The 22,595-nt window shown below is 39.0% G+C and overlaps 1 protein-coding gene across 1 annotated transcript in view; it reads right to left on the reverse strand.

Moving 5' to 3' along the window:
• LOC142197756 (uncharacterized) overlaps positions 1–22,595 on the reverse strand; it is a 234,218-nt gene that overhangs the window by 201,206 nt on the left and 10,417 nt on the right. Inside the window, exons 7-20 of the mRNA XM_075268284.1 lie at positions 19,627–19,838; positions 18,383–18,585; positions 16,099–16,223; positions 15,160–15,283; positions 12,613–12,713; positions 11,642–11,804; positions 10,740–10,875; positions 9,770–9,907; positions 7,834–7,954; positions 7,355–7,447; positions 6,630–6,841; positions 5,982–6,066; positions 3,447–3,658; positions 1,803–1,920 (exon numbers count right to left, since the gene is read on the reverse strand). Of these exons, the coding sequence (XP_075124385.1) occupies positions 1,803–1,920; positions 3,447–3,658; positions 5,982–6,066; positions 6,630–6,841; positions 7,355–7,447; positions 7,834–7,954; positions 9,770–9,907; positions 10,740–10,875; positions 11,642–11,804; positions 12,613–12,713; positions 15,160–15,283; positions 16,099–16,223; positions 18,383–18,585; positions 19,627–19,838 (2,043 nt within the window). The remainder of the gene's footprint in view (positions 1–1,802; positions 1,921–3,446; positions 3,659–5,981; positions 6,067–6,629; positions 6,842–7,354; positions 7,448–7,833; positions 7,955–9,769; positions 9,908–10,739; positions 10,876–11,641; positions 11,805–12,612; positions 12,714–15,159; positions 15,284–16,098; positions 16,224–18,382; positions 18,586–19,626; positions 19,839–22,595) is intronic.

Consider the following 22,595-nt stretch of genomic DNA (forward strand, 5'->3'; position numbering starts at 1 on the left):
GTAGCAGAGCTGAGTGTGCGCTGAGCTCTGCTACACCCGAGATGTAGAAGAGCTGAGCTGAGCTCTGCTACATCTGAGATGCAGCAGGGTTCACTGCACACTCAGCTCTGCTGCATCTCTGGTGTGTGTGCTGAGCTCTGCTGCTTCTCCGATGTGGCAGATCTGTGTCAGCACTACTACATCTGAGATCAGACCACAATGGAAACTGCTGTGGACCGATCTTAGACTCCGTCTCCTCTGGCAGAACCAGTATTGATTGGCAAATGCTGTACTCTGTATGGCATTTGGCCAATCAACGCTGGTCAATGCATTCCTAAGGGGAAAAAGGCAGCTCGTGCATATCGCAAGCTGACAGGGATCCCGACCAGATAGAGCCCCAAAGAGCTGGGTGAGTAACATTCCCCCCTAAATAAAGGTAATCCTTAGCTAACCCTGCCAGTACATCTATCCCTGTCTCACAGTCACATAGTTCACAGTCTCAAATTAACCGAATGTTAAATCCACCATTCGTATAAATTGGAGGTCAACTGATATAGCCAGCTAATTACTTATTATTTCTGCTCTATTGAATAAAGCAGAAGACTAAGGCTAGATTCCCCTCTGCTTTGTGGTCTCTGTAGAAGACTTCACTGCAGATTATGCCTAAAATTGGCAGAGAAAAGTCCTGCAAGAAGTTCTTTTCTCTCCATCGGTTTCAGTATAAAACCGGTGGAAACCTGAAAGACATCTGGCAGACCCTGCTGTAATCTATTGGGTACCCCCATGTGGACCCGAGCAACAGAGAGCCAAATGCTAGTGTGAACCTAGTGAAAGTGTGTATCACAGTATATATTTTCATGCTACTTTTTCTATATGCAAATGTACACATGAGACATATAAGACTTAAAGAGAACCTTTCACCATATCCGGGCACAGGCAGTGTTATATACTGCCAGAAAGCTGACAGTGCGCTGAATTCAGCGCACTGTCGGCTTTCCCGATCTGTGCCCGGTGTGAAGAGCTTACGGCTCGGTACCGTAGCTCTTCTATGGTCAGAAGGGCGTTTCTGACCATTAGCCAGAGACGTCCTTCTGCCTCGCGGCGCCAATCGCGCTGTACTGTGGAGCCGGGAGGAACGCCCCCTCCCTCTCCTGATAATACTCGTCTATGGACGAGCTGTGTGAGCAGAGGGAGGGGGCGTTCCTCCCCGCTCCACAGTACAGCGCGATAGGCGCCGCGAGGCAGAAGGACGTCTCTGGCTAATGGTCAGAAATGCCCTTCTGACCATAGAGCACTACGGTACCGGACCGTAAGCTCTTCACACCGGGCACAGATCGGGAAAGCCGACAGTGCGCTGAATTCAGCGCACTGTCAGCTTTCTGGCAGTATATAGAACTGCCTGTGCCCGGATATGGTGAAAGGTCCTCTTTAAAGGGAATCAGCCCCGCAGATAGCTACAATCACATGAATCAAATAGTGTTTTCACCTTGTGAATTGTTACCTCAGTTGCCAAAATACATTATCAGTGTTTTTGTTGATATGCAAAAACACTTTATGGCTCAAAAAGGGTATTGTTGTTGCTTAAAAGTGGTAAGTCACAATGCCCTCATTCCTTCCAACAGCTCATTTGAATATTGACAATGGGAATCCAGTGGAGATATCTTGGCAGCATAGGCTTCGATTTACAAGGGCAAATCATTGGATTTTTCAGGTGACTGCAAACTATCAGACACTCTAAGCAATATATTTTACTAGCAGCTATGCTAAAACATGATATAATGTTACAAATGTAACCCAAATAGTAACAGTTTGCAAATGTGTACTTTTGGTGCACTTGTTAGTTCATCTATTGGAATCAAATCAAAACAGGCGATTTCTTCAAGAGTCTTTTCAATCACCAACTCTTTAATTTCTGTAACTTGAGCAACCACAGTTTGAAGCCTATTGGAAGAAAGTAAAACAGGGATGACAAATAAGAATTTAGTTTTATTGTTTTGCACTTTTATTTCGCACTCAGTGACAATGACACTTTAAAGTCCCATGCTGCTTCTCTATATTTTAATGTGCATTTATTATTAGCTTTTTGTTATGCTTTAAGATTTTTATGATGGATAGAGTTATGGGATAGTCACAGACAGTACATGATCCTGCTTATTTTAGAGTCATGAGCTGTTTGTGGTTGATCCATTTTTCAAGTCCATAAAAAAAATAGAATCTATTTTTCTGTGCTTTTAGGTCAGTAAAAAATGGACATACATGTGCTGCCTGTGCTTTTCACAAATCAATATACTTAAATGAAGTGGTCTGCAAATAAACCAAGACAGAGCATGTCTCAGTTCTATTTTCCATTTGCCTCTTGGTCCTTGAAAAACAAGCAAAAGCTTGCATGCACCCCATAGAATCAATGGGTGCACATACAGTCTGTAATTATCACTAACATCACACATTCACAAAATGGGGACGTGTGACTATGTCCTTATAAGTATTTCTGGCAATTTTATATCTTTAGGATAAGTCACTGATATCATATCTCTGGGGGTCTGATATCCAGCACTCCCACCAAAGAGCAGTTATAGCACCCAATGACACAGAACATATATAGGGAATAGAGTTGAAAGAAGTGTCTCTGTTCAGATCCTATGTAACTGTTCATTTTAAAACATATGGCAAGAGGTGCTGAATTGTCAGTCCCAAAAATATTTAGGGCTGAGGCCACACATTGTGAAAAAGCTGACCATTGTTTTTACAGATTTTGAAAAAGTTTTTTTTAAGCAGATACCAGAATTGTATTCAGTAGGAGGGAAGAGTATAAGTCCTTTATATTTTCATTTCCTTTTGATGCCACTCTTAGCTTTGACGCAAAATCTGCAACAAACACAGATTTTCCACAGTGTGTGGCCTCAGCCGTAAACTCCCTTGTAAAGTAAAAAAAAAAAACTTCCATTACGAAAGAATAATATGTTAAAACAAAATATGCTAACTATAACCTAATGTTTCTTTAATATTCTTAAGCATGTCATCAAATGCCAAAGGAATTTTACAGTAGCATTTGTATAGTAACAACTCATTGAGCAGCACTTTACAATTGGGGCAAGCAATAAAATATCAAAACAATTCTAGTTTCCACATTATTCAGCTTTATGGAGCTTGCCATTGTACTGACATGCAAGTGGGGGGAGGGGACTTTGGGGGCGTGTCTTAGCTTGGCTGTGCTTTGGTTTCAACCCTGGACAAAGCTCTTTGCCCCTATTTGCATATATGTTACATGAAAGGGGGAAATGTGAAGCTGAACAGAGGCCTATTTTGAAACTGTAGCATCACCTCTACAAGGTTATACCATTAGGTTAATAAAAAAATTACTGCTAATAGACTCCCTTTAAGGTTCTATTTACATCTAGTATCTTGATCTTCACCTCAAAAGGTCAGTTTCCTAGATAGTCAGCAAGACCCTAATCTCAGGTATTTACCATTTTACAGCAGAACTGGCCTGATGGAGGAGTCCCTCTATGTTCACACTTTTCCAAGATAGAGTAGACAGTCCTGGCTGGAACTGATGGTTTACTTGCTTCAGATAGATGGAAAACAATGCTGCAAAGTCCTCGGGGATATCTTGTCTAATTCTTCCATACACCTTCACAACATCTTCTAAATTGCTTCTATACATTTTTAATTTTTCTGCCTTTAACAGAATATCAATAACATTATTGAGTTTATAAGCCATTTATTCTGATTGGTGGGGGTTTAACAGTTGAGACCCCCACCAAACCCCAAAACATGGGCGGCCCTGTCTTCTATAGTCACTGTAGAGATGACTAACCTACTGAAGTCAAAGGAAAACTGGAAGCAGCTGAGTGTGTGCACCCTGCTTTACACATAAATGTAAAGTGGTACCTGCACCTTACACATTTATGATATGTCCGCATACAGTTGCTTGACTGTTTCTGTTACTTTCAAGGAAGTGAAATGATATTCTCTGCCTGAATGTGAAGCCAGAGGTTTCCGAACAAAGAGATATGGGAGCCACTGTTCAGGAAATAGGTAGTCAGGTGAACAAGTCAATGAATGTCTTGGATGGGAATTCCCCTATAACTATATAGTCACTGTATATGCCTATCAAGCAGGGGTGAACCTGGGCTTTGTGCCGCCTGAAGCGGCGTCAGAAAGCCGCACCCCCCCCCCAGGAGGAAGCAAGTAAGGGGCAGGGCCGAGCGGAAGGGGCGGGGTTGAGCGGAAAGGGGGCGTGGCCGAGCGGAGCGAGTGGCGATCGCAGGCAGAGAGCAGGCAGGGAGAGGACCTGCTCTCTGCCTGAGTGTGAGGGGCGGCCGCTGGAGCAGCGCCGCCCCAATACACCGCTCGCTTCCTCTGTCGGGCTGCAGACACGGTGACGCTAAGCTTGTCCTGGACTGGCTTAGGTCAGCAAAAATGCCGCTCTCCTGAGGCCCTGGCATAGTGCCGCCTGAAGCGGTCGCTTCAGGTCGCCTCATGGGAGGTGCGGCGCTGCTATCAAGCAATATTTATTGTAATCAATATACCATAAATTTAATAAGGTTTTTGAGAAAAACAATTAATGTTAAATTCCTTATACTGCAAAGTCGTTTTATTTAGTCCATCACTTATTTGCATCACTGCAGAATGTACAAGAAAAGCTGAACTACACCTTACACTGGTGGTTCTCAAGGTGAGGTAAGTGGTCTCCAGGGGTTATGCACCATAGACTCAGGGGGTACGTGCTCTGCCTAGCCTGTAGCAATGTTTTACTGCTGGATTCTAGTCAAGCTGCAGACTGCATATCCTGTCAGAAGGAGAAAGGACCTAATAGTGTGTGACTTCACTTTGTACTGCCAAGGTTGAAAGTTTGGTGGACCAGAAGGAAAATCTCAGGCGGTTTTTGCCACAGTTATTAGATTTGAAGTTAGTGTCTCCATTTGGTGGTATGTATTGGGGATATACATTTTTTTGCTACACAGGATAGGACAGCAGAATGTACTATTTCATGAAGTGGCGTACAGTAGAAAAATAAATAACATGGTATGCATTTTTTTTATTTTTTTTATTTTTTTAACATGGGCTCCTACGGTGGGAGAATGCCTCTCAGTGGCATCTGTACCATATGGCCATATAATGTTTCTGCCAAGAACAGACACTGGAAAAATGTCTCATAGTATGTCACAATCTTATGTGGGGTTTGTAAGTTTTAGAAATTCTAAAAGGAATGTTCTGCTTTCTATATACATATATAAGGGGATCTGACCTGGGTCTATATCTTTATATGGGAGGTATGAAGATGTCATTATTGGAACATGTCCCGTATAAACAGGCGGTGCATAAGGAAAAGAAATGTGCAATTCGTGCCACTAGTTTCTATCTAGCAATCATGCTACAGTACCAGTGCCACACCAGTCTCACAACAGACATCAGCAACACCCACAGATCTCATAAATAATGGCGCCCAATATGCTTTCTGTCTGCAATAATTCATCCCATAAAATCTGACACAATTGCCAACAGTGTCATTAAAATGTTGCATTTTTAACTGATTAACTCTGGGGGTACATTGTTGGAAATCTGTGTGGTTTCCGCTCGATGTCCACAAGAAACATGCGGAGAGAAAAGTACTGCAAGCAGCACTTTTCTCTCCTCATGTTTCTTGTGGACACTGACTGGAAACAACACGGACCCCATTATAGTCTATGGGGTCCACATGTTTTCCCAGGTAACCGCTTTTTAATGTGCATAGGTTTCAATTTGAGGGGTCCCCAAGCAGACTCCCCACATGGAAACCTGAACGCTGATGTGAACCAGCAACTTGTAGCTTTGTAGGAACAAGATGTTGCGTAAAATAGATAACGAACTTAAAAGTCATTTCCATTCAAAGAGTTTTATTTCATGGTAGATAATAAATCTGAGCTTGTAGATTGGATAACCTATTGTATACACATGGCCGCTAAAGCTCCCCTTTCTACATGACATGTGGTTACAGCAAGTTGCCATTGATGTTGTACCTGATGAAATGCCTGCAGAGCTGCTTCTGGAACATGGATCCCAAATCTCAACATCCATTTTGTCTCTTCAATCAGATGAAGCAGTCTAGTGAATATAAATATGCCATTTAGTATCTATCACTTAAAGACATGGAGGCCTTTAATTAAAAAAAAGTCAATATAACTACGTGAAGAACACCCTTCTCCTTTTTTAGTCAGTTATTGTATGTCTGTTTTTTCTCCCCCGCCCCCCTTTCTTTGTTATGTGCCTTCTGGTTGATAGAATTTTGGTGGTCTTATGTCATTGGACCACCCTCTTCCCCCTTCACCAAGATGTCATTCTCATTTCTGGTCCTTGACCCCTTTCACCTCTTTGGCTTTTTTTTTGTAGTTCTCATTATTGATCTCCTTTTACTTGGCGGCCTGTGTCTTATAGCTCACTAGTATTATTTTAGTTGAGAGGATTGTACGCCTATATGTACTTTGTCATATATATTTCTTTTTCTTATTGTACTGTATTCTAAAACAATACAAACCTACAGTAGAAATTAATTAAACATAAATACATGAAGAATATTTTCTCTAGTAGAGACTATTTACTAGTTCAGTGCACAACAGTATCCAAAAACGATATTGTTATACCTTACTATGTAAGGGTATGACACTTACCTCACATCTGTGTTCACTATAATTAGATGTGTTGTAGGATCTTGGATAAGTAATGGAAAATTAAGTCCATTTAGACCGTTGTCTAGCTGTGCCTTCCACTTCTGATACCACATGGCTTCATATGACACCAAGGCAGAAGCTACTCTATTGTACAACTTGACAGTATCTGAATAAGTGAGGCAAGTAGCTACAATTCGCACATTTTTGAGGGCCTTAAAAATGAACAGAGTAAGAAAATCCAATGGATTGACAATTATTTCTTATTCACATTAAAGAGAAAAGTTAATCTCCATTTTCATGATAATCTATGTTTTATTGTGTATGCAAATTAGCTGAAGAGGGCTTTAGTGGCATGTCTTCTCCTGCAAGGACTTCATTCTCTGCTCTAAATAATAGCACTTAACTGCAGTCAAAATGTGACAAAGTGCAAGACATCACTGAAGCAGTGGGGCAAAGCTGAGCGACAGTTAGGGGTGGTTATCTAAAGCGGCGAGGGAAATCCAAGCAGGAAAAGACATACTTCCAAAACCATTTTCAGCAAATTTTCATATGAATAAAACACTGATTGTCATGAAGATGAAGCTGCAATGCAGAATAACAAAAATATATTTTGTGAGTGCAGAAGCCTAGGACAGAACTTCTTGTTTCACTGTGTATTCAGCAGGTACAGATACTGTGATTAGTCTTATCCTGATTTTATTGCTGACAGACTCCCTTTAACTTACCTTCATGGTGTTTTCAATCCTTGACATCAATTTCCTGGACCAGACAATAGCTCCCACTGAAGGTGGCATATTTCTTGGTAAAACTGGCTCACCCTAAAATATAAGAATTGATTTATCACATACTACACTGTAAATGTGATATTTATTGATTTATTTTTTACATGAATGATATTGCCATACTACTTATCACATAATAGTTCCATATTATACATAGTAATTCAATGTATTTGTCCTATACAGTGCACAAAGCATTTATATATAGAGCCTAAAGAGGGGCCATGACTTTGAAGATCACCTGCAAGAAAGGAAGTGTAAAATAGATTCAGATATATATGCAATTTTACCCTCACTCTTCTCAAGAAATCTACATATACAATTTGCCAACTATTAGACTTTCTTTAGGGAATATGGCTACAGGAACGAGAAGTAGTTTCAACAATCAGGAGATATAGTTAAATTAAAAATTATGTTTTATATACCTTAAAGACCTCATATTCTTGTTGTACCTCCTTTAGTTCGAGATAAAACCAGTCAAATACCTCCACATAGCAATCATGTATAATGTGTTGTATCCCTTGCCTATGACTGACAATAGAAAACCTGTTAAAGTAAGGAAACATAAGTTAGAATATTCCCATAGAATTCTCATCTGAACAACAAAAAAACTAAATAAGCTATACTTCATACATTTTTCACCAAATTCTAAAAAGAGACAATTGCACTCAAAGACAAAAACAGACACTTTTGAGAAGTGCAACAGGTGTGTAATATGCTTAAAGGGGCTCTATTGTTGTCATTTTTTGCTAAGCACATACTTGCATCGCATTTAGAAAGGCTATTCCACACCTACCTTTTGTATGTAAATTGCCTCAGTAGTTTTTGAATGAGCCTGTTTTTATTCATATGCTAGTTAGCCTTCTCCGTGCACCGGAAGTGTCTGTGTGCACCCTCTGCAATTCTCTGTGTGTGTAAGAGCAGGGAGATGAGTCATCATCATCATCATCGGCAGCAGCAGCAGTCTCTCCCTCTCACACACATAGAGAATAGCAGACAGTGCACACAGACACTTCTGGAGCGCACGCAAGAGGCTAATTAGCATATGAATAAAAACTGACTTATTCAGAAACTACTGAGGCAATTTACATACAAAAGGTAGGTGTGGAATAGCCTTACTAAAGGCTATGAAAGGATGTACTTAGCTAAAAATTGCTTTTCCCAATGATAGAGCCCCTTTAAAGGCTATTTACATCTAAGGAGTTAAACACCTCCACATAGCACTCATTTACAATGTACTGTATTGCTTTGCCTATGACTGACAACAGAAAACCTGTTAAAGTGCAGAAAAAAATTGTTAGAATATTTATTATAGATTTGTCATCTCAACAGTAAAAAAAAAAACTACATAAGTAATTTCATTGTTTATTTCCTAAATTATAAAATTCTACATAATAAAACACTGCACTCAAAGACCAAAAGAGACACGTTTGCAAAGAACTACAAGTATGTAATGTGCTTTAAGGCTATGGACACCTGGGGTCATTTCATTATAATTGAACAAAACTATTTTATTTTTTTTATACATTGTCTTATGCCTTTTTAGTACAACATTGCAAATTGCTTTTTCCCCAGTGATTTAGTGCTATCTTCAGTAAAAATGACACTTATATGACTCAAGACATCGCATTAGCAGATCTCAAGGTCTGTTTTTAATACAGTACAGTGTTGCAGCTCCTTCTGTTATCTCAGAAGACTGCAAATTCCTCAGCAACCATGAGTTGGAAAAGAGGCAAAACAATTTGTACATTCAGTAGAGTCGTGCCCACACTTTGCACATATCCCATAAATGTTATTTTTCGTGATTAATATATATGAAATTTTTACATTATCATTTTGTGGACTTGGATTTTGTTAGTAGCATAAGTAGACTTGTTCCACTACTGAGATTCTTTTCTTGTGATATAAGCCCATTTGCTAGTTCTCAGTCTGAATACATAAAATTGTTGTGCATTTTGAATGAAAGGTCTTAGCAGTATAATCAGAGGTATAACGTTAAGGCCACCCACCAGTGCAAAATATGTAATGGGACCCCCACTTACCAAATGCTGTACATAACAGTGGTGTCTTCTCATACATAAAGAGGCCTTTGGGCCTCCTGAGACCTCTGGGCCCAGTAGCAATTGCTACCTCAGCACCACAAAACTGGTGTAAATATGTTCATAAATTTCCACACAATTTCAAAATTGTTAACACCACGTGGGTACCATTTGTATAACTTCATAATAATAGGAAAATACGCTTTTCTTATACTTACACTAAATATTGCATATGCAATTTTTTATGTATCATCTTATGTAAATTGAGTTAAGTTAAACTGTAAATGAAGTCCAATTTCTTGCAAATAAAAAATGTAGTTACCTTTGAATAATAGAAAGTGCATCCTTGCAAGGCATTTGTCTGAGGAACAAAGCTTGAATATATACAGAAATGTACTTTTCTGTTAGTTGGTTCATGACCAAGAATTCTGAGTAACCTTCTTCAAAGGGGTCACAATTCCTAAAAAAGCAAAAAGTAAAAAAAGAAACAAACTCTGAAATATCTGAATTTAGACTGCCAGTGACATAATCCCCACAATTTTTTTTTTAACCATAATGCATAATAGGCAGATCCGCATTTTTTTTTTCTTAATGTAGATTGTGAGCCCCACATAGAGCTCACAATGTACATTTTTCCCTATCAGTATGTCTTTGGAATATGGGATGGAAATCCATGCAAACACAGGGAGAACATACAAACTCCTTGCAGATGGTTTTTTGTCCTTGGCGGGATTTGAACACCAGGACTCCAGCGCTGCAAGGCTGCAGTGGTAACCACTGAGCCACCGTGTGGCCCCTAGATACACATTTTGAGCAAATTTTACTTTTAAAGATTTTTTCTGTAAAGCATAACATTTACTGTGCTATACAACTATGTCTTTGTAAGCAAGGAGCAGATATTTATTATCATCACGTTTAGAATCTAAAAGAGTCTTGACTTATAACTTTATGGGTAGGCTGCAACATACCCACTGTATCCTGTTCTGTAGCATAAAAAATGTCATACCAATGTTATTCACCCTAAGTATTTTGAATCCAAAATGATAATTTCCATAATAACCTCTTTATTTTATACATTGTATTATTAGTAATAATAATCTTGGTATAACCTTATTGATTTGTCTCACACTGATCTGAAAGATGAAAAATATGAAAAAAAGTTGCAGAGACTTAACGCTCAAGCTACCCTGCTTCTTTAAAAAGTTTATTTCCTTAACTAAAGTAGAACGGATCACAAAAATATTGCAAGATGCCTTTAAGCAAAGATCAATTGTCTAAGCTATATAACTTACCTCCTTTCTGTATCCAGTAATGTATCTGTATTTATGTACTGAGCCAGTAGTTCAATCATCTGCTCCAGTTTTTCAAAAAGAACAGAGGACAGAGAGCAGTCATCGTCATCTACATCTTCTCTATTATACAAGTTTGCTGCAATCAAATCAGTTCGTTACTGGCCTTTTCAATTGTTTTACATAGATTTTCTTTATACAGTTATATGGAAAGTTATTAATTATTATTATTGTTTATTTATATAGCACCATTAATTTCATGGTGCTTTATATTTGGGAGTTCATTCTCATGTCACTTCAGTCTTACCCATGGCACAAATGAGAGGATCCTCTCATTGTATTTAATTAAAGGGCTTGTTCAGCACTACAAATTCAATGAAAATACAAGTAAGATATATTAATAATATTGTAGTCCCAGTGAAACCCTTCAAGACCAGGGCCCCAAGTTGCATAAATGCAGCGTTTTGGGCGTAGCAGAAATGCTATAGCAAAAACTGCTGTGTTTTACATTACCTGCAAAGTGGATGGGATTCTAGCTAATCCCATTCACACATTGCAGTAAATAAATCTGTAGAGGAAATGCTCCGATTTAAAAAACGCAAGTGTTTTTTTAAAAAAATCGCAGCATGTCAATTATACCTAAGGAACGCTGGCAGAGGCATTTCCACGTGGTCTTTTCTGCAGCAATTTTTGCAGTGATTTGCTACGTGGAGCCTTAACCTAAATCATATATGTATTTTGCCAGGTTCTTAGTTGTCCATTAAGTGTTGGTTGGATTATTGAATAAACTGAGACCCACATTACTTCTTCTGATGGAAGACTTCCAGTCACACTGAATTCTGATAAGTGATATATTAATACAGAAAGTAAAAGGTTAACAATTGTTCAAACCTTCTAATAAATACCTAACATTTGTTTCTCCTCATTTGAAAGACCGATTTCATCATCCTCTTCCTTATTCAGTGAGAGTTGATCATTTTTCAGATGATCATCGGATGTTGCTTTGGTAAAATTATCCTCACATGGTACAGATGAGACAATCAACATGGAGGAGTCTTCTACAAACATCTTGAAGAGGGTAGCATGTATGAGATTCAGCAATATTACATTAATAACATACAGACCTGTCTGCAAATAATGCATTGCGTTCTGCTTTATACACAATGTGAAACATATTAAGTGAATAATTGAGAATATATTGGCTACTACATTTTTAATAAGGCTATAAAATAAAATAGAAGGTACAGCAGTGATTCTGGTCATGAAAATCATGCAGCTAATGAAAAAATACAAACATGCTATAGGGTGCAAGCAGGGTCGTAACTAGCAAAATCTGCAGAAATACAGAGTCTATTGTTGAAGAATTTGCTGCAGTTTTTTGAGGCAAAATATTTTGCTTCATTTCTGCAACATGGGGCTTTAGCCTAAGCCCGAGGCCCCACATGACGTATACACCGCGATTTGCCCACAGTGGAAATGTTGCTGAAAAAAATCACAGCATTTAACTGCCAGAACAATGTGTACAGGATTCTAGCGAATCCCAGGCCCACTTTTGCCAAATGCCACCTAATCTGAGATCACTCCAAGAAGTAGCAACCTGGCAGTCTTCCCATAGTGAAGACCAGATCCCTGTCACAGGGTTAAAGAATTAAAACCAGGGAGGCTACTGTTCACTGTCCATTACATAAAACCATTGATTAGTGACATCATGTGATACATTCACCCAACCTGACATCAGGACTCATAAAAAAATGAAAATAAAGACTTTACTAGAAACAATAGGTATATCCAGTGTACATTACTAAATTAACTGTTCCTGAGAGTTCCAGATGTCCTAGGTTTTGTAATAATGTTTTGGGGTTTGTTTGTTTTTTACCTGCGGTTCATCCTCTTCTATGAGAGTCTGTAATTTTCCTGGTGTACTTGTGATTTGTCTCAGAATTTGAGGCTGGTGAGAGGAAGATTCATTCTGGTTGTCTACTGGTAAAAAAAACAATAAACCAGATACAGAATATCAGGACTCCAGATCCCTAAAAGAAAACTACAACGGCTACATTAGATATTAGATTACTGACACTATCAAATATCACAAGTACAAATGAAAGTGGTTTTCTAGTTCTATACATTGATGGCAATCTCAATTATCAGCTGTTAGAAGGGGCCACAGCAGACTGCCAAGTATATAGGATAGATTATCAACTGAAGCTTGACAGATAGGTCATCAATTAAGCCTGGAAACCCCCTTAAGGCTAAGGCCCCTTTGTAGCGAGCCAAAACCAAAAAACACTGCAAAAAAGGCAGTGGCCATCTTCCTGCATCTATTATACCTATAGGAAAACGTCAGCATTTCAATAGTTACAATTGATATGCAGGGAATTACAAAAACACATGCATTTTTGAAATCGCAGCATTTCCTCTGCAGATTTTTTTCTACAATATATGGATGGGATTAGCCAGAATTAAGCAGCTTTTCCATAGTGTGGGGCCTTAGCCTTGAAAGATATCTGCCATTTCAGAAAAACCTCTAGCATGTCATACAGATGTATGAATGGGATCGATCTTTTAGAGTCCAAGTGTTGTCACCTCCATTAGCTTCTACGTACTTGCTATATTCATACAAGGCTTTTCAAGGAGAGAACAAAACGAAGATGGGAACCAAGTGAAGCTTTAGGGGCCCAACACTCAGCAGAATGCTTGTACTCCTTTGTTTGAGCAATTCTTTCAGCACCTAAAGCCCCACTGATAAAAACCTTACACATATCTTTAATAGAAATGTTTTTTAAATGACAGTTAAGTTCTAAATAATTTTAAGTTGAAATGTTTATAACGTATGCCACATTAAGGGGGTGTTCACACTACCGTCAGTGTCCGACAGGTAGTGTCCGCTGCTAATGTCCGTTCAAAATCTTGCACGAACATTAGCAGCGGACACTAGCTGTGTCCGTGACATTTTTCATTCATTTAAATGGCGATAGGGTGCGTTGTTTTACACTCCGTGCCTGTCCTTAAGTGTCCGTTCAAAAAGATGTCCGACTTTTCAAGTGGACAGAAAAACCCGACATGTAGGTTTTTGCTGTCCGCTTGAAAAGTTGGACAACTTTGGGAACGGACAGTTAAGGACACCCACGGACAGTAAAAGAACGCACTCAATGTCCATTTAAATCAGTCTTTCTCAAAGTGGGCGATAACGCCCCCTTGTGGGCGCTGGAGGCCTATAGGGGGGCAGTAAAGGGCACAGAGAAGATTGGGGGGCGTTGAAGCGGTTTAGGGGGGCGATGGCTAATTTAAAGGGGTGGTATCATAACAATGATCCTATCTATACTGCTTGTTAATGTGGATTTAAGACTTTTCCTAAATACACTGCTTCAGCAAAACTGCTTTGTTTGTCCACTATCTTACTTTATTCACTTCATTCTGGACACTAGCACCTGGCCCCCTGCTCATTGCTGAGGGATCCACATGACGTAGCTCCCTGCTGTGTGTGTGTGGGGGGGGGGGGCTGAGTGTACGGAGCCAGCCTGTGTCTGCACCACACATACACATCACATACACATCACCTAGCTCCCTGCTGTGAGATAGAGGGTGGTGTGGAATAAGTGCTGCTTTCTTATATAAAGCAGTCTAAATCCTACTGGGCTAAAGGACCTGGTCTCTCTGTTCACTAGGATAAAGCTTTATTATATAGAGCAGGCTGCTAGTGGGCAGAGGAGCCAGGTCCTTTAGGAAACTCTGTACAATGTAAATCCAAGTCTACAGGACCTTTTGATGGCATCACAGGCCCTTCAGTCATCCCATAGGATCACACTATGTGGTGGGTGGAGCTACACACTAATTTGGGGGCGGGGCTAATTGACGCGAGCAAACAGGAAGAAAGAAGATTTTTAGGCAGCTTAGAAGGCAGATCAAGCTTCATGAGGCTACCCCTTTAAAATTGTTTTTTTGCTTTTAACACAAACTTTACCGCTCCTTTACGCTTAACGCGCGTTTCCTCGTGTAACGCCATCTAGGGGACTAGACAGTAACTATTTCCTGTTCAAAAGTTGTCAAACTGTACCATAGATGGCGGTAAGCTCCAATGCAAAGCGAGAAGTTTCTAGTCCATTCTCGAAAGTACTAGGCCCGCCCGCTGCCTCATATAAAAGCGCACGCGCCATCATGTCACAGCCAGTCATGTAAAAAAATTTGGGGGGGGGCGCTAGAAAATAATTAATTCTCGAAGTGGGCGATAGACAAAATAAGTTTGAGAACCTCTGATTTAAATGAATGAAAAATGTCACGGACACAGCTAGTGTCCACTGCTAATGTTCGTGCAAGATTTTGAACGGACATTAGCAGCGGACACTACCTGTCGGACACCAACGGTAGTGTGAACGCTCCCTAAGTCTCAGAAACCTTCATACTATATATTGTTATATATTCAGACCTGACTCTTTTGAATCTTCCTGCTTAGCAGTGTCGAAGACACTTCCTGAATTATCTTCATCTTCCATAAGATCTTTCTGGGAGGGTTTTCTCAGGCCTTCTGTCAGTTTGGATAATATTTTGTACTGTAATGATACAATATATTTAGCATTTCAAATATATAAGCAAAGCACAAAAGGGAAACAAGTATCTATTATCACACTTATCCCCCAAGATTGCCATATGGAAATGTGTGAGTATTAATTCAACACAATCCAACACAAACCATAAATATGCCATTGTTTATGTGAAAAATGCCGAGGGCAATCTTATTTTTAATTTATGTGATTATTGAAGTTACTATCTAAAGTCTTTTCTTAGTGAGCAACCTGCTGACTGCCACATTGCTTGCCCTCACAAAACTGTTTTCAGTGCCAGTCTATGGTTCCTTCAGCACACGAAGGAAAATAATTGTGGGAACTCAGCTTTCACAGAACATGTGTGTAGGTACGGAACATGTATGTATCTACTATTAAAGGGGTTTCGCAGCACTAAAACACTGATGGTTTCCATTTAGGATATCCTTAGATAATGGTCCAAGCCAAATTGACCATCAGAATAAAGGGTTCTTTTTTTAAATCAGCAAACATGGCACCCCTTAAAGGGAACATGTCAACTCATTTTCTATTTACTCTTCAACCCATTGGCTTAAAGGACCTAAAATGAGAACTATTTTCTGTGAATGGTAGCAGTGGACTGGTGTTATAAAGATACTTAGCAACAACACATCAGAGGCACCGTGAGGTAGTGATTGTGGTTTGTTGGGGGAAAATGAACTTACAATGTCCCTTTAATTGTTTACATAGGCACATCATTTGGAAATTGCACATTCATTTAGACTTATATCCTAGCATATCCAATAAATACCCCTTCTGACAGTATACAAAGATACCAATTTTACCTCTTGCAGCTTATCCATTATGTCTAATGTCTGCTTCAGCTTGCTGCACAGCGCCTCTAAATGGTACATGATTATGTCATCATCTGTTATAGCCACACCACTGCTTTGGTAGTCATGCTGTTGGTCTAATAAAAATATCACAATGCAAAATAAAGATAAATTTGAAGAAAGCACAAATTATTAACCATTGAAGGTTACCACAGCCAGGGACAGATAGGGAAATGAAAGTGGCCCTGGAAAAATATCTAGGGCTAAGGCCCCACGTATAATGGGACACAGCAAAAAAGCGCTGTGGGAAAAAACACGGTGGCAACGCAGTGCGGTTTTTCCCACGGCGTTTTTCACAGAAAGTCCCTACAGTTTTCCATTGCGGACATTCTGCCTATTCAGAAACCGCCAGTATTTCCATGGGTATAATGGACATGCTGCGATTTATAAAAACGCAAGGATTTTTCCAATCGTAGCATGTCCGCTGTGGATTAATTTAAGCAATGTGTGTAAGGGATTAGCCAGATTAAGATGATCTGAAACACAAATCATTTTATTGTGCTTCTCAAGATGTCAAACGGCATTCTGCATTGTATGCTGCAGTTTCTATGCACATATAACTGATATTATAAACATTAACATGACAAGTTTAATCCATACTCCAAATATTAAATAACTTATCATGAATAAATAGTACATTTGAATAAAAGAAACGTTGTAATATATCTTATTGAAATATCTTTTCATCTCCACTTATTAGGCTGCTCTCCTACTACTTATCTTCACTCAGAGTGATGTATTGCCTCGGTGTCAGAAAAGCTCCCTCCCTAATAGAGGATAGCAGCAGCAAGCATTTGTGTGTCTTTCCAGCAGCCTCCTCCTGCCTTGTTCATAGACATCTATGTAAAAATTAACTCGGCCAGATAAGTGGAAAAGGAAATATATTTCTTTAAAAGGATGTATTACAAATGCTCTTATTTGAAATGTACTACTCATTTAAGAGTTGTTTTAGAATTGGAAGTCTGCTTTAAGCCCTTTGTATATCTTGTACATCACGAAGTAGTGAACTCATTAGAATGGAATGTCATCTCTCTAGGCTTGTCCTACTGCGATACAATAAGTGGAGCATTTTCTTGTCACATTCTGGTCAGTGGTTTGTTTGATTTCTATTGTTCTCTTATTTTTCATTATTCCGGGGCACTATACAAATACAGACTCTTTACTTGGCATTTAGATTCACACAATCACAAAGCAAACTCCAGAAGGGAATAACACTCCATAGATTAGAAAGGATCAGAGTATAGAAGAAGAACACAAATGTTATTTTAATCAAAGTACATAGAAAGTGGCACAACTACAGATTGTATGTCTAACTCTGTCAGATTGCTGGTATCAATGGTATCAATAACGTACATTATACAATAAATATTGAAAAATAAAATAGCACATTTTTGCCATTTTAGACAACTCATTTATGCAGACTTTCTAAAAAACTACTATGTGTTATGGTGTCTGCTTGCGTCAGCATGATAATGTGATATTTTATAAACCCCTTCCCAACATCTGCTGTAATAGTACAGAGCAGTATGGAACAGATGGCAAAATCCCTGTTGAGAGGTGTAAGAAGCTTGTTGATGGCTATAGGAATCGATTGATCTCAGATATTTTTCTAAAGGGTGTGCAGCCAAATAGTAAGTTGAGGGTGGCAGAAATTTTGTCCTCCACATATTTGGATTTCTTTGTGAAATTATATAATTTTTGGATTTTTTTCTTAGTTTTTTTTGTGTTGTTCCAATACATACATAACAAAATAAACATGTATTGAACAAAACATGTGTAAATTCAATAATTTTCTGGGAGAAATACTCCATTTTCTGGACAAATTTCAGGAGTTCCAACAGTTACGGCAATGACTATATAGCCGGCTACTATCATTTGATTGAGGAGCTGGACTTATGTAGGTGTCTTGATTCCAGTGTCTTAATGGTCCTCCTGCACCTCTATTGAACATCCCACATTGGTATGTGCAAGGTATGCATGCCGAGTGAAATTAGCAGAATGTATTTTGGTGGGCAGAATGTAATGGTGGGGAGACAAGTACCAAGACTCCTCAAGATTAAATTGCACCATTTTCTGAAATGTTGGTATCCATGGCATAGATTTCCCTGCATCTGGTGATGAGACTACCTAGCTCCAGAATTGCATTTGCTTACATCTATATATGGATGCCTCCTCCTGCCAAGAAGAAACCGTGCTATATACAATAAGAAAAAATAAGATTTACACATTTACATACCAATGCTGGATGGCACTGACAACGTCAACCTCGTATTCGTTTTATTCGTTTTCAAAGTTAGCGAAGAGGACAATTTCCCAGGTGCAGTAGATACAGAACTTAGAGATGAGTATCTCTGAAGTCCATGTGCCCCTGATAACCATTCACGTAAATGTTGTACTTCTTCTTGGAAGCATGTGTAGATCACCAAGCAGGCTTGAATTCTGCATGAAAATAAGACACGTCATTGATGATACAGTAAGTACCTAGGACAGAGCTGGACAAGTCTCAGAACCCAAGTAAACAGCATGCCTGGAAATTTGATGTCGGTGCTTAAAGAGAACTTTTCACTCCCTTCTCCAATTCAAGTGCTTAGCATCTGTTAATACGGGCTGCACTTAGATGAGCAAAATAACTGAACTTACCAAATGTGATAATCTGACAATCGCAACATGGACTATTGAAATGTATTCTGAATTGTTTGAATTGAACAAATGTGAACACATTTTCCTGTTCGCATCTTATCAAAATATTAGTTTGACTTCATAATGTGATATCTCTCTGAATGGGTCCTAAAACCTTACATCAAACCCTTCTTACTATGATCTTAACTATCTATCTATATAATATATGGGAAATATATGTGTTCACATAACTATGAAGTATAGTTTCAGAATACGAAATTCAAACTTCTGTTAGGCTTACAAAGACTAGGAAACCATCACTGCAAAGAAGACATTTCTAAGTGCTCCTCAGCTTTCTTCAACTTAACACAGCGGGGATGAATTACTAAGCTAAATGTACCAGTATTCTGACTTCATTTTGACCATAGCATAGCTGGAAAGGATCATAGCTTAACAAGCAACAATCTGAGTCAAAATTTTGGTGCAAACTAAGTAACCTATAGATGATGTAAAGTTAGACAAATGTGTCTAAAGACGCAACAAATATATCATCCTGTATGAGCCGATTTGATAAAGTTGGTGCATTTAGAGTGTATGGTGTAAAGGCCTCCTTGAGCAGAGAATCTGTTTACTATGTGTGATTGCTATCCTATTATAGAAGTATGGGATTGTCCCTCACTACAAATGGAAGGTCTAAGGACAAATATGCTTATCCTTAGGGTCAGTTCACACGGGAAAGCTGGCGGTGGAAAAGGAAGAGGAATTTCATCTTACTTTTCTGCCATGTGCACAGGACCTTACTGCAACTGAACGCTGTGTCTAATATTTGCAAATATATTTGTTTTCTTCTCTCTATCTTACCGTTCATAAAAACCACCATCACTTTTTACCATCTTTACTTTGTATTTCTTTTTTTTAAGGATTCTTTCGTCTTCAAAACTATTCACTGATATTTCCTTTTTATCTTTCATGATGTGTTCCTTTACAATATCCCAAAGTTGATCCTTCGAATCTTCTATTGAAATTATTTCTTTTAGGAAAGACTTGCAATTTAAAGCCAACTGATTTGATACCTAGACACCAAAAGCAAGGAGTTTAACGTGTTATATTATCACATATTGCTGTACCTCGGTTCCCATGCTTTTGATGATGAGAATATAATAGTCTATAGCAGTACTTCTCAACCTTTTCAAACCAAGTACCCATAGTGACAAGAATTTCAAACAGTGTACCCCATAGGGGTGATCTGTTAAAAATACAACGCTTATGCTGCCTTTAATGACTCTGGTATTTCTGTTACATTTGATGGGATGAATTGTTGCAGACAAACAACACAACATTGGACTCTATTATCAATTAAATCAATGGGGTGTGGTAGTAAATAGTTTCTAATAGTGAAAATATTCTTCATATATTTATATTAAATTGGTTTATTGGTGGCTTTCATATCTACAAATGATACACACTGGGTCTGTTCTTGGCAGAAACATTAAATGGCCATATAAAATAGATGTCACTAAGGAGTCCACATAAAAAACAAATGTATGCCGTGCTATCTTATATAGCAAAAAAAGTATATCCTCAACACATCCCACCCAATGGAGGCTCTTTGGCTCAGTGGTTAGCATTGATGCCTTATAGCACTGGAGCCCTAGCTTTGAATCCAATCGCTGTGGCTACAACCACCTGAGATTTTACTGTGGGTTGTCCGAGCTTTCAAACTTTGCAGCACAAATGTTGAAAGCCATGGGTTGAATCTGCAACAATAACTGACATACTATAAGACTAAAATCTCAAGTGCAAGTCAATTTGCTGCAACTGTAAATCAACAAAATTTTATCTGGTGTGTATTTGGCCTTAGTTTCCATTGGGTGAACTAGGGTATATAAATCAAATTTATTGTTTAGCATTGCTGCTGAAGGGGCCACAAACATTAAAAAAAAACCCTCTCTCATCTTTCCCTGATCCTCAGGTTCCAGGGGAAGCAGGGTTTTCCTTTTAACCTGAGATATCTGATTCCCACTGGTTCCCTATGTGTAATGTGCATAGGCAGATAGAAGGCCATTGCTCTTGCCCCCAGACTCCCTACATGCCATGATCAATTAATCTGCTGGTGATGAAGAATCTTCCAACTCCAGTGACTAGACCCGGACCTCAACTGTGTAAAACAACAGAGTGCCGAATGTAATGCCGCAGGCACAGCTCATGTATCTGCGACATTATAGCACCATATTATTATAGTGCTGGGCATTAACTATACAGGAAGATGCGCAACATGGGATGGGATTAATTTAAGTGCCAAGACCTTTCCCAGTGTATATCTTGAATATGCATGGAAGCTATTTCTAATTTTTACTGTGATGGGCATACTACATAGTTTATAGAGCAATTACATATCTCTCCTTACACATTATAACAAGGTTGTGGACCCAAACTTTGCATGCTATTAAAGTCAACACACTCTTCTGGTTAGAAAAGTATTTTCAACACTGGAGAACTGGCTGAGGAACATAATAATGCAATCACTTACTCTGGAATTCATAAAAGGGTATGCTAAAAAAATTATTTACCCTCTATCCAAGGGGCAAATTGCTGTTTAATGGACGTCTCAGAGGGACCTCAATTGATCCTGAGAATGGGGGTGCTTTACTACCATTGAGAAGGTAGCAGTGGATGGGAATGTGCTGCAGGTCCATTCATTTCTGTGGGAGCGCTAGCTGTCTCCGGTGCTCCAATTAAAAAGAATTGAGTGGGGAGCATCTGTGTCTACCACTACCTTTTAAATGGGAGTAAACTGCCCATTTTTATCATTGATGGGGTCACAATGGTTGGATGCCCTCCAAACAGCAATTTACCTTCTATGTTATGGACAGAGGATAAATAGTTCTCATGATATAACCCCTTTAACACATCTTATAGCTACTTGTCAACTTAGAAACAGTACAAAGAGTTTTCAACACATTTCCTGCGTCTCTTACTTCCTTATGAATCAGATTTGATTAAAAAAAAATAGATATAGGTGGACAATCTGACTGAACTCATCAGTTGATGGCACATACATCAGAAAAATAATACAAAACAATAAGCTAAACTATAATATAGTCAGAAGATTGCAATTCATTGAAAGCATTATATTGAATGGTTCAAATGAATCATATCCAACCAAATGTATCCATCAATAACAAATATGTTCCCCCAAAAACCAATATAACTATACCACAACAAAAATTCGAGGAACACAAAAAATTAGGTAAAAGTATCAAATATATTTATTGAATAATAAAGATAAAACACATAGACATATAAGGGCTCGTTCACATCTGCGCCGGCACTCCGTACTTGAGGTTTCCGTTTCCTGCCTAAAACAGAGGCAGGAGACGGAAACCTGCAGGAGTCTCTCTCACCCATTCAAATGAATGGGTGAGAAAGCTGTCCGGCCGTGAGCGGCAGTGAGCGTTTTGCGCTCTCCGCCGCGAAACCGGGTTTTATAATCCGGACACAGAGTCGGACATGCAGTACTCTGTGTCCGGATAAAAAAATCCGGTTTCGCGGCGGAGAGCATAAAACGCTCACCGCCGCTCACGGCCGGACCCGGTCTATGGTTTCCGTCTGCTGGCATGCAGAAGACGGAAACCATAGAATGGAGACCCTGAACGCAGGTGTGAACCTAGCGTCACACAGGTTTTTTTTTACAGGTGGACCCCCCTGTGTTGCCCTCCATTGTGTGTTATATGTCTGTCTATGTGTTTTATCTTTATTATTCAATAAATATATTTGATACTTTTACCTAATTTTTTGTGTTCCTCGAATTTTTGTTGTGGTATGGTTCA

The sequence above is a fragment of the Leptodactylus fuscus genome, chromosome 3, assembly GCF_031893055.1.
Source record: "Leptodactylus fuscus isolate aLepFus1 chromosome 3, aLepFus1.hap2, whole genome shotgun sequence".
Lineage (NCBI taxonomy): Eukaryota > Metazoa > Chordata > Amphibia > Anura > Leptodactylidae > Leptodactylus > Leptodactylus fuscus.